Raw genomic sequence first — 12,950 nt, forward strand, 5'->3', positions numbered from 1 at the left:
TTAACTTAATTTCGTTATAAGCATAAACACTGTTTTTTATTGGTTATTCTGATGTCTCAGTCCCAATCACGAGCCATTGTGTGAACATTGATTCTTTTATATGCACTGTTTTTTTTTTATAAAGATTGTTTGTGTCAAGTTCAGAGATATATTTTTTGTTATTTTATTGTTGGAATAGATTTCCCTTCAATAAAATTAGGAAACTTTAAAGTTCAATTCTGTGCCAAAAGCATAATGGATCTGGCCACAATAAATTAATTTTGAATTTTGACTCTGTAATAAACACTTTTGCACTTTTAATAACGGTTGGTTACTTATTGTATGTTAAAAGCAAACAAAGTTTTACAACTTGGATAGCTTAATCCAAGTTAGTTTATTTCCTTTTTTGTAATTAATGGTACTCAGATATAAATTTAAAAAAAGTATACATTGTTTGGTTGAAACAGAATGTTGATAATGAAATAATAAGTAGCACAAAGTTTGAAGGAGAAGATGATATGAGTTGGCTGGATGTTGAAAAGTGGAAGCATGGGAGGAGTGGATTGAACCATTATACTAGTGTGGAATCACTTTCAATACAGGGTTATGAAAGTGGAATGAACTTCTTGACTTTGCAACCTTTTTGCTCTTCAACATATTAACATGTTGGGTGTGCACGAGAGGTGTTCTACCCATTGCAGATTGCTCCCATTCGACCTTTGTCGTTTTGTCACCTCAGTATTCTTTGAGAACTCTTTATAGTATATTGATTTATCATCACTCCTTTGGAGTGACATTTTTGCAGTGCTTGTTTGTGTTTACTGATATTTTGTGTGTGGTATAATAGTTAATTCCTATATACACCTAGAGTAGTATATTATATATCAGGGTGGCCACCCGACTGGGAAACCGGGAATAAGCCAAGAATTTAATGGACCAGGGAAAAAACCGGGAATAAGCCAGGAGTTTTTCTGAGAACCGGGAAAATTATAAAAACAAATTTTCCGTCTCCAAGAAGTTATAAAATCAAGACATAATTTAACAGCTTCTTGAATCAAGAATTTATTAATCTCGAAACATTGTATTATACGTGACGTGGATCGTGAAATTATGAATGAAGATCGACATGTGTTTGCGAGCTTCACCTGAGGGTTGCCTCCACTAGTGTAGTAGAGTTTATCTTGGTTAGTTCTACTCCTGTGCTGTGACAAGCCCCCTCCCCCCCCCCCCAAAAAAAAAAAAAAAAACGCGTAACAATGCGTTGGACAATTTAAAATCGGTTGACCGTTCCGGACTTTGGAACTAAACGAGCGATACGCATTAAGTGATAAAATGGCAGAACAGTAGTGACTGTGATACAAACGGGTTTTATGTATTTAAGTATTATTCAGTCATAGAGGTGCTAATAACAGGCTTAATAGTTCGGTTAGTGGAATAATATATGTTTGACGGTTAGGCATACCCGGTTTTTTTAACACACCAGAATTTCAGTTGGATTTTTACCAGGCCTGATAAGATAGCTTTCAGAGAAGAAAATAGTGGGTAAGCTATAACAAATAACGCCAAGAAAGGCGCGTTTGCATCCGACATGTTGCACAGCAATGACAGAATGAGCTGAGGTCTAAGCGGCAGGAGAAACATTTATTGTCTAGAATTGGGGTCAGATAAGCGGCATCGTGTGGTACCGCCCTGTCGTTCAGGTCTGTTGTGAGTGTTGCCTGTATGTACAATACAAACATTAAACTTTAAGTCGCCGCTCGATCCAGCGCTCACCGCCCACCGCTTACCATTCTTATCGCCGCCGAGACCTCGTTTGCTATGAATGATTGCTCCTCACCCACGTTCCGATTGGTCATCAGATTACATAGGTTAAAACACAGAAAGTGATGTTATGTTTTGATATCACGGTCACATCCAAACCTCAACTGTACTGCGTTTACTTACACTAGCAAAAAATTGTCAGTTTCGTTGTCAGAGCGGGATTGCACGACGGCTGGAAATCCTGTATGTTCTCCGATTAAACTATTTACCTATTTCCGATTAATGACTTCCCCGCAAACTTGACGATCGGTCGTCGGACGATTCAAACTGTTCAAACCAAATAGTTCAACATGTATAAGGAGCCATATGTCATGTTGTTTCGTAGTCCAAAACTATAATCTAACGAACATGTGGCGAACCACGGCCTTTCGTGCGTTTATTTACTTTGTAGTTATGTTTTGTCATTGTAGGGGTGATTCTATTCTTGCATTTAATTAAAGGCTGACAAAATATTTAGAGCCAGTAATTGGTAACATCAATTGTGCTCGTATTCTGGGTGCAACTGTAGAAGGTACTGTTCTGTATTGGTGTCTATGTACTTATTCTACAAATCACGAACTAATCGCACTTCAGTAACTTGCGTAGCAGATTACATTCTGATGCATTCTTCGTGTATTGGCCGTCAAGTGGGATATATAAATATATGTTTATTGAGAGCCACAATACTTTCACGGGCCTCTAACTAACGCCAACGATGAAAATCTGGAAAAGCGTGCATTACACATGAATTTCGGACTCCGGGAAACATGCATGAATTTTTATAGTGACCCTGGAATTTTTAGTAGGGATGGATCGTTATCGGTACTCGATACTGGGGCTCTTTCTACTCAATTCCTATACCAACAGAAGTGCTCAAATTCACTTGAAAAATCGATTTCACAATATACTACTCGTATGGGGAAGCTGTATCTCGAATCCAAATAAATTCTATTCCCGGATGACTACGGCAGTACGCAAATTACCGATTGCTTTGAAGTTCATCAACTGCAGATCTCTGACCTGCAATGCTGGACTGCAGTCTGCCCCACTGTAGCGCTGTGTTGGTATTTATTTGTTATCTTTGTTTATTCCGTATTGGATATATGTATTTGCCAAACATCACAGAAAGGAAAGTTATTATGTATTCACGATGATTCGTCGATAGATCGAAAGATACATAAATAAAAACTAAGGTGCTTGAAATAGGTGATAGTGATAGGTCGTCACCGAATTTTGCTAGTAACAAAATGGTATCACAGCTTTGTCGCATTTCTTGCAAATACAGCTGGTAACAATAAACAGTAAACGTTGAACTCAGCGTAATGGTCAAATACAGTATTACTTTTGTTTATTTAGTTTGAAAATAGACTAGAGAATCGGAAATTTTCAACCGGGAAAAAACCAGAAATTTGAAAAGATGTTTTGAGTGGCCACCCTGTATATGTTTTAGCACTGAATGTGTTAAAGTAGAATTATATCGTAGAGAAACTAATTCATAATTTATTCATGAAATTTTATTTTTCAGTATTTTAAAAGAGATGCTGATGAACTTGAATCTTGGATTTATGAAAAACTTCAAGCTGCTTCAGATGAGAGCTACAAAGATCCCACCAATTTACAGGTAATGTCGTTTATACACTCATATAAGATGATGTTGTGAAACCACAAAGAAGATTTAGTATTTGTTTATATTTATGTGGACCTGTTATGTTTTTGAATGAAATTGATCTTGAATATCTTAATGGCCAATTAGTTTTGTATGCATATTGGGATATTGGAGTCAAACTGGCTCCAATTTTGTAGCTGTGTTGCAGTTACATAATTAATTATTTACATAAGATTTTTTCAACAGTGTTCTGAACACATTCATTAATATATGAAAACTGTATATCTGTAAGTTAGTATATAAATACATTTTTGTTTTTTAGACATACATTTAGAAAAAATATTTTATCTTTGTTTCAAGGCAAAGATCCAGAAACATCAAGCATTTGAAGCAGAAGTAGCAGCTCATAGCAATGCTATTGTTGTTTTGGACAACACAGGAAAAGAAATGATTAATCAAAACCACTTCGCATCTGAAATTATTCGTAAACGGCTTGGTGAGTGATGCAGAGACCCTTTAGCGCTTTCATACCAGATAAACTTGCATTTTGTTACAATCATGTATTTTGTTAAAGTATAAACGTTGTTATCTGTTGCAAATATCACTTATTCATCTCATTAATCCTTTAATTGTCATAGCATATTTCATTATTTGAGGTAGTTATATTTTGGCTATATTTTTTTACATTGCATAGTCTTATTGGCTTCTGTGTTACTTGACATATGCTTAATGTCTTAGAGTATTGTTCTTTATTTTGTCATGTCTGATCGTTCAAAAAAATAAGAAATTAATGTGATTGGCTTGTTTATCACATTTTCAGTTTTACTGATTGCTATTAATCTTGAATTGTTTTGTTTTGCTATGACATTATGATATTTAAATATCTTTATATCTATAAATAACATTGTTCTCCATTGTATTTAGTAGCAATTGTTTTTTGGTAATATCATATTTTTGGTAACAATTTTAAAACATTATACTTGGTAAAAACTATTAAGTTAATTCTGTAACAATTTTTTAATTATTAATACATTTTAATAGAGGAACTACACCGTTTGTGGGAGCTGCTGTTGTCAAAACTGGCTGAGAAGGGTATGAAGTTGCAGCAAGCTCTTGTCTTGGTCCAATTCTTGCGCCAGTGTGATGAAGTAATGTTCTGGATCAATGACAAAGTAAGGAATTTTATCATTCACAATAATTGTACTACATTAAAGCATTCATAATCTGGATGATTTACACTTTATGGGGTAGTTATACTAAAAGTAGCAAATCATATCACCTACTACCATTATTATTTGTCAATATTACTAATTCTAATTCCTTTCATGGAAAATGTTTGATAATAAAGTATGCTTTAAGTTTATTTTTCTCTTTTAGTTTTACCAGTACATTGTATAATGGCAAAGCAATATTGTAAAGAATAATTGTCTACTCACACAGTTGATTCAATATTTCTGTATGCAACATTTGACTAAAGAGAAATTATTTTTGTTAAGTAAATGGTTATTTGTTTTCTTAGGAAACATTTGTGACAACTGATGAATTTGGACATGATTTAGAGCATGTTGAAGTTTTGCAACGAAAGTTTGATGAATTTCAAAAGGATATGGCATCCCAAGAATATCGAGTAACAGAAGTGAATGAACTGGCAGACAAGCTAGTGTTGGATGGTCACCCGGAAAGAGATGTTATTTTAAAACGTAAAGAGGTAAGTTTTATCTGTAGCTCACTCCTTTAATTCAATCTGTTATGAAAGCTTGGTAAATAATTTGAAAATAAAACTAAATTGAAATTAAAATGATCTTATGTATTTAGTTTCAACCTCAAGTTAGTCCATAACTAGATGGGGTAGTAAACAGTCATTTTGGTTGTGGATTTATTTTGTCCCTATATTGAATATGTGTCTCTTGAAATTTAAAGAAGTTTAATATCTCATAACTATATTTTGTAATATTTTCATTGAAGTAAAACACATAAAGAAACAATCATAAATGAATGCATATAGTCCAAAAACAAAAATAACATTATACAGTATATTAATAGATTGTTTGTATTCAGTGAACTAAGAGAATATATATGTAACTAGCTGTTTCCCGCGGCTTTGCACGCTTTTCATAAGCTTTGCCCGTGTATGTGAACTTCTGATTTAATTGAATTATATTTACAACGCCGATGTAGAGTTTGCCTTGTTGCCATGATCAAGAAAATATGTTTATGTTTATAGCCATTGTGCACGTACATGTACTTTATTATGAAGTGGTCTAACACTCAAACTTTAAGTTCAATCAGAAATGTATCTTAAAGACAAATATACATAATAACTTAGCGCCTTCAAATAGTGTTTGGCTTTGTAATATACGTAACTGTCTCGTAATTGCAGTTTATAGTGTGCAGGCGCTTTTAAACCTTTTATCTTTTGCAGCGCCGCTTGGTGGTGAGTTACATCAATGGGCATAGCTTATAATATAAACCTTCTTCGTGGAAAAATATGTATACATACAAATTTTCATAATAGTCTGTCTAATATTTTGTGATTCCATAAAGGACAAACGCACAAACATTCATTTTTATATATATATAGATAGAAGATTATTATAATTCATTGTTGCACAACATTATTCAGTTTACATAACGTAGCAAACACAGATGAGAAGGGTTGATTCAATATGAATGTTGATTTCAGCTCCAATTCACCTTCCGATTAGTGCAGCTTTGAATCTCCTCAGACGGATGTAGACTCCAGATTCCTGGAGTTAAGTCTGAGACAGCGTCATATTTGAAATACTGTACTAAGCGGAAGGTGAATTGGAGCTCAACTCAACATTTGTATTAATCAGTAGTTGTAATTAGCTGTAACCAGCAGATTATGAAGATTAAAGTTTTCGTCACCAGTTGAATCTTGTACAGAAAGGTTGTCATCGTTGTCTTCACTTGAAACACTATCATACACATCTTTATAGATAGGCCAACTCTTTATCCTCTTTACAGATGAATTAGCTCCTTATCTTTAGAGATTGAGTTTTCATCAATGAGTGTTGTTTTGCTGGAAATGTAGTACAACAGCTACAAAATTGTCCTTTTTCCTAGAAGTTTTTCTGGAAAACAAAACAACAATTTTCTGAATAAAATTTCCCTTTTTTTGTTTGTGCAGATTTGGTGAATCGATCTTGTCCCTTTTAAGTTTATGATTTTTTAAAGTAAAACTTTGATTATTTCATCAACTTTCTGTTCTTTTGCAAAGAACATTGTTACATTTTTGTTTTTAGACTACATCAAACAGGTTTCAGCGTTTGGAATATCATTACCATAAGCCACAAAGTTGTTAGCAAGCCTTTGCAATACTCTTCCAACTCTATCTGGAATTCCTTTCTCATGTGATGCTTCAAAATATGACCATGTTGCACTGGAAAATTTATAATCAAACACCTGATAGCAAAATATGAAAATGGTATATTTCTGTCGGTACTGAGTAGATGGGCTATCTCAAAAAGTGAACTGTTTTTACTTCAGGGAAATCACTTTTCAAATTTAGAAAAAGAATATTCAAAATGGGCCCAAATGGCAGGAGATCCATGGCTAAGCGACTTAGAAACTGAGGCGAAGCATATAGCTTTTGACTTTTTTTTGTACATAAATTACATCTGTACGTATAGTTGCTTGTTGTCTGTATCCACTAAAATGGAATGATTGAATTTCCTTTGATAGTTTGGATGCAACATATTCAGAAAAATCAATATGGATCAATGCTTCACCATCTGAAAGACTCTCTTAATGACTTGTAGGCTGCATTGTGATGTTTTATGTTGTATACATACTTTAAAGTCTTTCATATCTCTCTGTAATGCAGCATTAAGCTCTTTAACAGTAGCATATACTTCACTTTAAGGCTGTCACTTTCTTGATTACCTCTACATCATTCACTTTTTTTATCCTGGATTCTATCTGATTTCTCCGCTTTTCCCTATAATGCTTCTGTTTTTCAGCTGCTGTTAGCTTACCTGTGGAAGAAAATACTGCATCAATGACAAAACTTTTAACATAAGTTAATTTGATTTATGTTCTAATTAATTTTAAACTAATAAAATTCAGGTCTGTGTTTATACCATTAGGCTACCACTACTAAACATATCTCAAGCAAGGTTGATATACTTCAAAAAAATTATTTAATTTGGCATGTAGGCTAGTTTTTGCTGAACAGTTAATAGGCCATCAGCTAGGGCCTATAAAACTGTCAAGTAATAAGCATCATTAGTGTTAAAACTAAATTGTGTCCCCTTTTTGATAATAAACCATTATAATAACGAACTCTCAAGAATGTTACCCAGGCACTCATGAATGTTACTTTTACCCAGTACCCTGAGAATCGTCAAAAAAATTCAAAACTGACCACTTGTTGAGTCTACTGCAAAGTGAGGTTAGGGTTGAAACATTAGAACAATAGTGTTTTCATATTATTCTATTGTTTATTAAGCTATATATTTTAATACATTAAAATTGAGGTAATATTCATGATAAATAATTAATGTACTCACCATACTAACAGTATATTTTTTCAATACTTCTTTCAAAACGGTTACAGTAAACAACTTTTCACAATTCAACTAAAACAAAAATGCATGTATTGTCTTCCCACCGTGCTTCACAGGTACTGCAATTCAATTAGAAATTTTGCTGGTAACATTCCTAAAAATCATGGACTGGCATAATTAATTAAATTTTAATTAAATTTAAAAAAGAATATTACAAAAATATTATTGATAAATATATAAATAGTAAACAATGTAAATACTAATAATATTATGAAAACACTATACATTAGTGAGTATTTGTTGGACAAAAATTAGGTTTTGGACACTTATAATGTCCAATGATTTTAAAATAAAAATTATTACCTGGCATACAAATATCTCAGGTAATCTTAAAAAAATATATGGGTTTATTGCATTTTAACTTAATTACTTGCTGGCTTAAAACTTAACAAACACATACAATCAAATACCTAAAATTATGTTAGGAAAATTGAAGACATTAAAGTGGCAAATATTTTGATAATGCCCCACCCCTTGTCACTAAGAAACACAATTTTATTAAGAGTTTGTATTTTTTAGGAACTTATCGAAGCATGGATGCGACTGAAACAACTTGCTTTAATGCGCCAAGAAAAACTATTTGGTGCCCATGAAATACAGCGCTTAAATCGTGATGCTGATGAGACAGTAGCTTGGATAGCAGAGAAGGATGTGGTTCTTTCTTCAGATGACTATGGCAGAGACCTTGCTACAGTTCAAACATTGCAGGTAAGTTTGATCTAAATAGGATTTTGTTGCTAATTGTTAACTGCTAAAGTGATTATGGATCACACTAGGGTGTAGTCTTTATTTAAATAAGTTTGTTTGTAATTTGGTTTATTTATTTTTGTTATAGAGAAAACACGAAGGGGTGGAGAGGGACCTAGCGGCTCTGGAGGATAAGGTTTTGACATTAGGGCAGGAGGCGGATAGGTTGTGTGGCATACACCCTGACCATGCAGACCAGATACAGGCCAAACGAGCGGAGATCGTGGCCTACTGGGAGCGACTCAAGGACAAGGCCAAGGAGCGCAGGCAGAAATTGGATGAGTCTTACTGTCTTCACCGATTCCTGGCTGACTTCAGAGACCTCATTTGTTGGATTAACGACATGAAGGCAATCATCTCTGCAGATGAGTTGGCCAAGGATGTTGCTGGTGCAGAGGCTCTCATTGAACGTCACCAAGAGCATAAAGTGAGTCAGATGTATTATTTATAACCAGAATTACAAGGGGTAAATGAATAGTTGACACCGGAATTCAGAGTTTGGTTCTGATTTTGCCTATCTTGCTTGGTTTATTTAGGAGGCATTATCAGTTAGACAAAGAAAAATCATTTGTTTGAAAATAAGAAATACAAGTGCCTTTTATTGGGTGAGTTTCTCCTAGTTTTGAGAATAAAAATAAATTTTTGACCATCTAAATACACCATAAACATCAGTGAAATTGATTAAGGAAATTTGCAATATGTAACTATTAGTTTGAAAACTAATTTTTCAAATTTTACAAAGTTATGTTTTTCATATTAATACTATGCAAGGGTTGTAAAAAATATATAATAACATTTTTTGTATTTTAATATATTAAAAATTATGTAGGTACGTAAATAGGCCTATTTGTTTCAACTTTCTAACACTTTTTCTGTATAATTGTGTTATATTTCCTTTACTAAACAGTGCTTAAAAATATGAAATATAAGCAATTTGAAAGTTTTAAAATAAATAATACCTTATATGTATATATCTATATATACAATTTCAGTAGAGATTGGATTACAAAAAATACTGTTGACATGTTGACCAAAATTCATATTTAAAATATAGATTTAATACATACATTCCGTAAATTAATTATATTGTAATTTGAGCCCTAAATATAAAAGTGTAGGCCACCGCTTAAGTGAGGGATCATAATCACTTAATTATTTTGTTTAGATATTGATCCACTTAATTGTCTAGAAAATGCAGTTATTGAACTCTGGGAAGTTGAGAGAATGAATGGGAGTTAGTTTATTTTAGGGAAATGAATCCTAGAGCTTTTCATTAGTTTATTTTAGGAAAATGAATCCTAGAGCTTTTCATTAGTTTATTTTAGGGAAATGAATCCTAGAGCTTTTCATTAGTTTATTTTAGGGAAATGAATCCTAGAGCTTTTTATTAGTTTATTTTAGGGAAATGAATCATAGAGCTTACTTCATAGGGTGGTCAGGCAATAAAGAAGATGAATCAAAGTTTTAACGTAAACACAAATAGAGTGAAACTTGGTCTAGGTATTAAAATCAGAATAATAATGAATTTTAGTTTTTATTTATGATGATAACTACAAAATGTTTTTGCAAGTATTTTTTATGTAACACATGCAGTGCTGTACTGGGTGAGTCTTGTATACTTACACTTATCTCAGTAAATTCTTAGAGCTCAATAAGTTATAAAAATAACTAGCAATATATCAATAAGTAAGCAATGTAAAAATGTAACTTTACTTACTATTACTAATATTAAAACTAATTTACTGAAAACAATTTATTTAGAACAAGATACCCAAAGAAGGTATTGGAAAGGATGCGTGTAATTACTAATTTCAAATAATAGTTCACAATAAAAACTGATTTTTCAACATCAATAATGATAAATTATTAGTGTTTACTGTGATTTATTATGTGTAACACGTTAGGCATGTCTTGTTGGTTCTCTGTAGGTTACTTTAACTTTCTGGGCTAGAAACCTAAAATGAGGCATTTATGTATTGTATTATGTATTATGTAGGGTGAGATTGATGCAAGAGAAGATAGTTTCCGATGCACAGCAGAGGCGGGGCAGGTGCTGTTGGAGAGGGAACACTACGCAGCAGAGGAAGTGAAGGAGAAATTGGTGATTCTTGCATCAGAAAAGACATCTTTATTGTCTCTATGGGAAGAGAGAAGGATTTTGTATGAGCAATGTATGGACTTGCAGCTCTTTTACCGTGATACTGAACAAGCTGATACATGGATGGCCAAACAAGAAGTTAGTACTTTTTAATTTTATTATTATTATATAAAGACTTGAGGATTATGTATGTTGAATGTATTGAACCTATTCAATGATAATTAAATGTTATCAACCTACCATAAAAATCATTCAATAAACTTTGCCAATTAAATTTTTTAATATAATTTGGATTACATGAGTTTTGAAATAAAAAAAATACTTATGTATTTATTACTACCACATAAGATTTATCCTAAAAGTAAATTTAGAGTATTATTTTAAAGTTTTAATTGAGAGACAGTTTGTGTTAAAATGTTCTATTTACTAATTTATGTAGATAATTTAGAGTATTGGTTTCATTATATTGGACTTATTAATCCTGCATAATAATGTTTTCTAAAATCTGAAATAACAAATGTTTTGTAAAATGATTTTCCAGGCTTTCTTGGCAAATGATGATCTTGGAGATTCTTTGGATTCTGTAGAAGCACTTATAAAAAAGCATGAAGACTTTGAAAAATCTCTTGCAGCTCAGGAAGAAAAAATTAAAGCATTAGATGAATTTGCAACCAAGTTGATTGAGGGACAACATTACGCAGCTGATGATGTTGCTCAGCGTAGAGCTATGGTAAGGAAAAATGTCACTATTTTTTTTATTTGTTACAAATATTTAATATTGACTAAGTACATAAATCATTTATATAAAATAGCATTAATTTTTGAACATTTCTAAATATAATAAAAAGTATTACAGTTTTCTCGAATATCAACTGTTAGAGTGTGAAATGTTCAAAATAATTTCTACAAAGTTCCATATTTATACGAAAAACCACGAGAAAGTGCAGTTGAGGGAGGAGCCTATTTTGCCCGTAACCTTGGAGCGGCCAACGAGAGCTGAGCGACGTTGCCAAACTTGTTCCCCCCCCGCTGTAACCACAAGCCGCGCGAGTCCAACATTCTTAAAATACTTAATCGTTACGCTCGAAAGAATGTTAGAGCTGTCTTGAATTAATTTAACTACGTATTACAAAATGTAATTTTACGGTCATTTAAAAAAAAAGTACATCTCTGTAGCTTATTTCCATGTTGAGGTTAAATGGATTGAAATAAATTATTGTATTATATTACTCATATACGAAGATCGTAGGATTAAAATCTTTAGCCGAAATATAAATTAAAAAGAAAAAATAAAAATACCGCAAAAACGTTAATTTCCCGTATTTAACAGTTAGATAATGCCATTATCATTGATATATAATAAGGCATTACATGTGTGCATAGTATAATCATGTTATGTTAAATGGATTTTCAATTTGGTAAGAAAGTTATCAAATACATTTGAAATATATGTTCTTTTCCATAAATATACTTATTCAGTACATAACGATGGAAAATTGTTGCCGCAACGGTTTTGTTACGCACTTCGGTTCTCATAAATTTATAACCATTTGAAAGCATTTTTCCTACCTGGCTATTAATAGTCTTGAATCTGTGTTATGTAAAATTGTTTTTTATTACAAGTGGGTGATTTAAATATTTAAACTGGTCATAGTTGAAAAATCATACAGCACAAGTATTTTTATAATATGAATGCACTTTCTTATAAAATTCTAAAGTAACGGTTTTCTATAACATCCAATGAAATTTGAACACAGTACATAATAGATGATTCAGACGAGTGAAAATGTGGAGGAAACGGGTGAAATGCCTGTAAACAAAAGCCGCACCAGCCAGCAGTGGTGGTAATACCAGACGGATGAGTCATACTATTTCCAAGAAAAACAGCCCCTTCCTCCTTCCTGTCTCTGACCGTCAGTCAGTGCCTATTGTCGCTTCATCAGTGGTGGTTGAAAATACTGCATTCTCTTCAATTCCAGTACGCGTATATTATTTTGTGCTGAATTTTACTGTTGATGAACGTTTTCGTGTTTTTAAGTGTTGTTTATTAGTAGCTGTTATAAGTGTAACCGATTATTTTCTGTGTAGTGGTCAATTGTAATATACTTCTTATTGTGATTCCTTATTTGGA

At 32.6% G+C, this 12,950-nt stretch overlaps 1 protein-coding gene across 1 annotated transcript in view; it reads left to right on the forward strand.

Annotated features, from left to right (window-relative positions):
* The window catches only part of LOC124360646 (spectrin alpha chain-like), a 112,003-nt gene that overhangs the window by 11,653 nt on the left and 87,400 nt on the right, over window positions 1–12,950 (forward strand). Inside the window, 8 exon segments of the mRNA XM_046814453.1 lie at window positions 3,305–3,400; window positions 3,746–3,881; window positions 4,427–4,557; window positions 4,905–5,093; window positions 8,494–8,682; window positions 8,810–9,148; window positions 10,718–10,957; window positions 11,361–11,549. Coding sequence (XP_046670409.1) covers window positions 3,305–3,400; window positions 3,746–3,881; window positions 4,427–4,557; window positions 4,905–5,093; window positions 8,494–8,682; window positions 8,810–9,148; window positions 10,718–10,957; window positions 11,361–11,549 — 1,509 coding nt within the window.

This window comes from Homalodisca vitripennis, chromosome 4 (assembly GCF_021130785.1).
Source record: "Homalodisca vitripennis isolate AUS2020 chromosome 4, UT_GWSS_2.1, whole genome shotgun sequence".
In the NCBI taxonomy this organism is placed as follows: Eukaryota; Metazoa; Arthropoda; class Insecta; order Hemiptera; family Cicadellidae; genus Homalodisca; species Homalodisca vitripennis.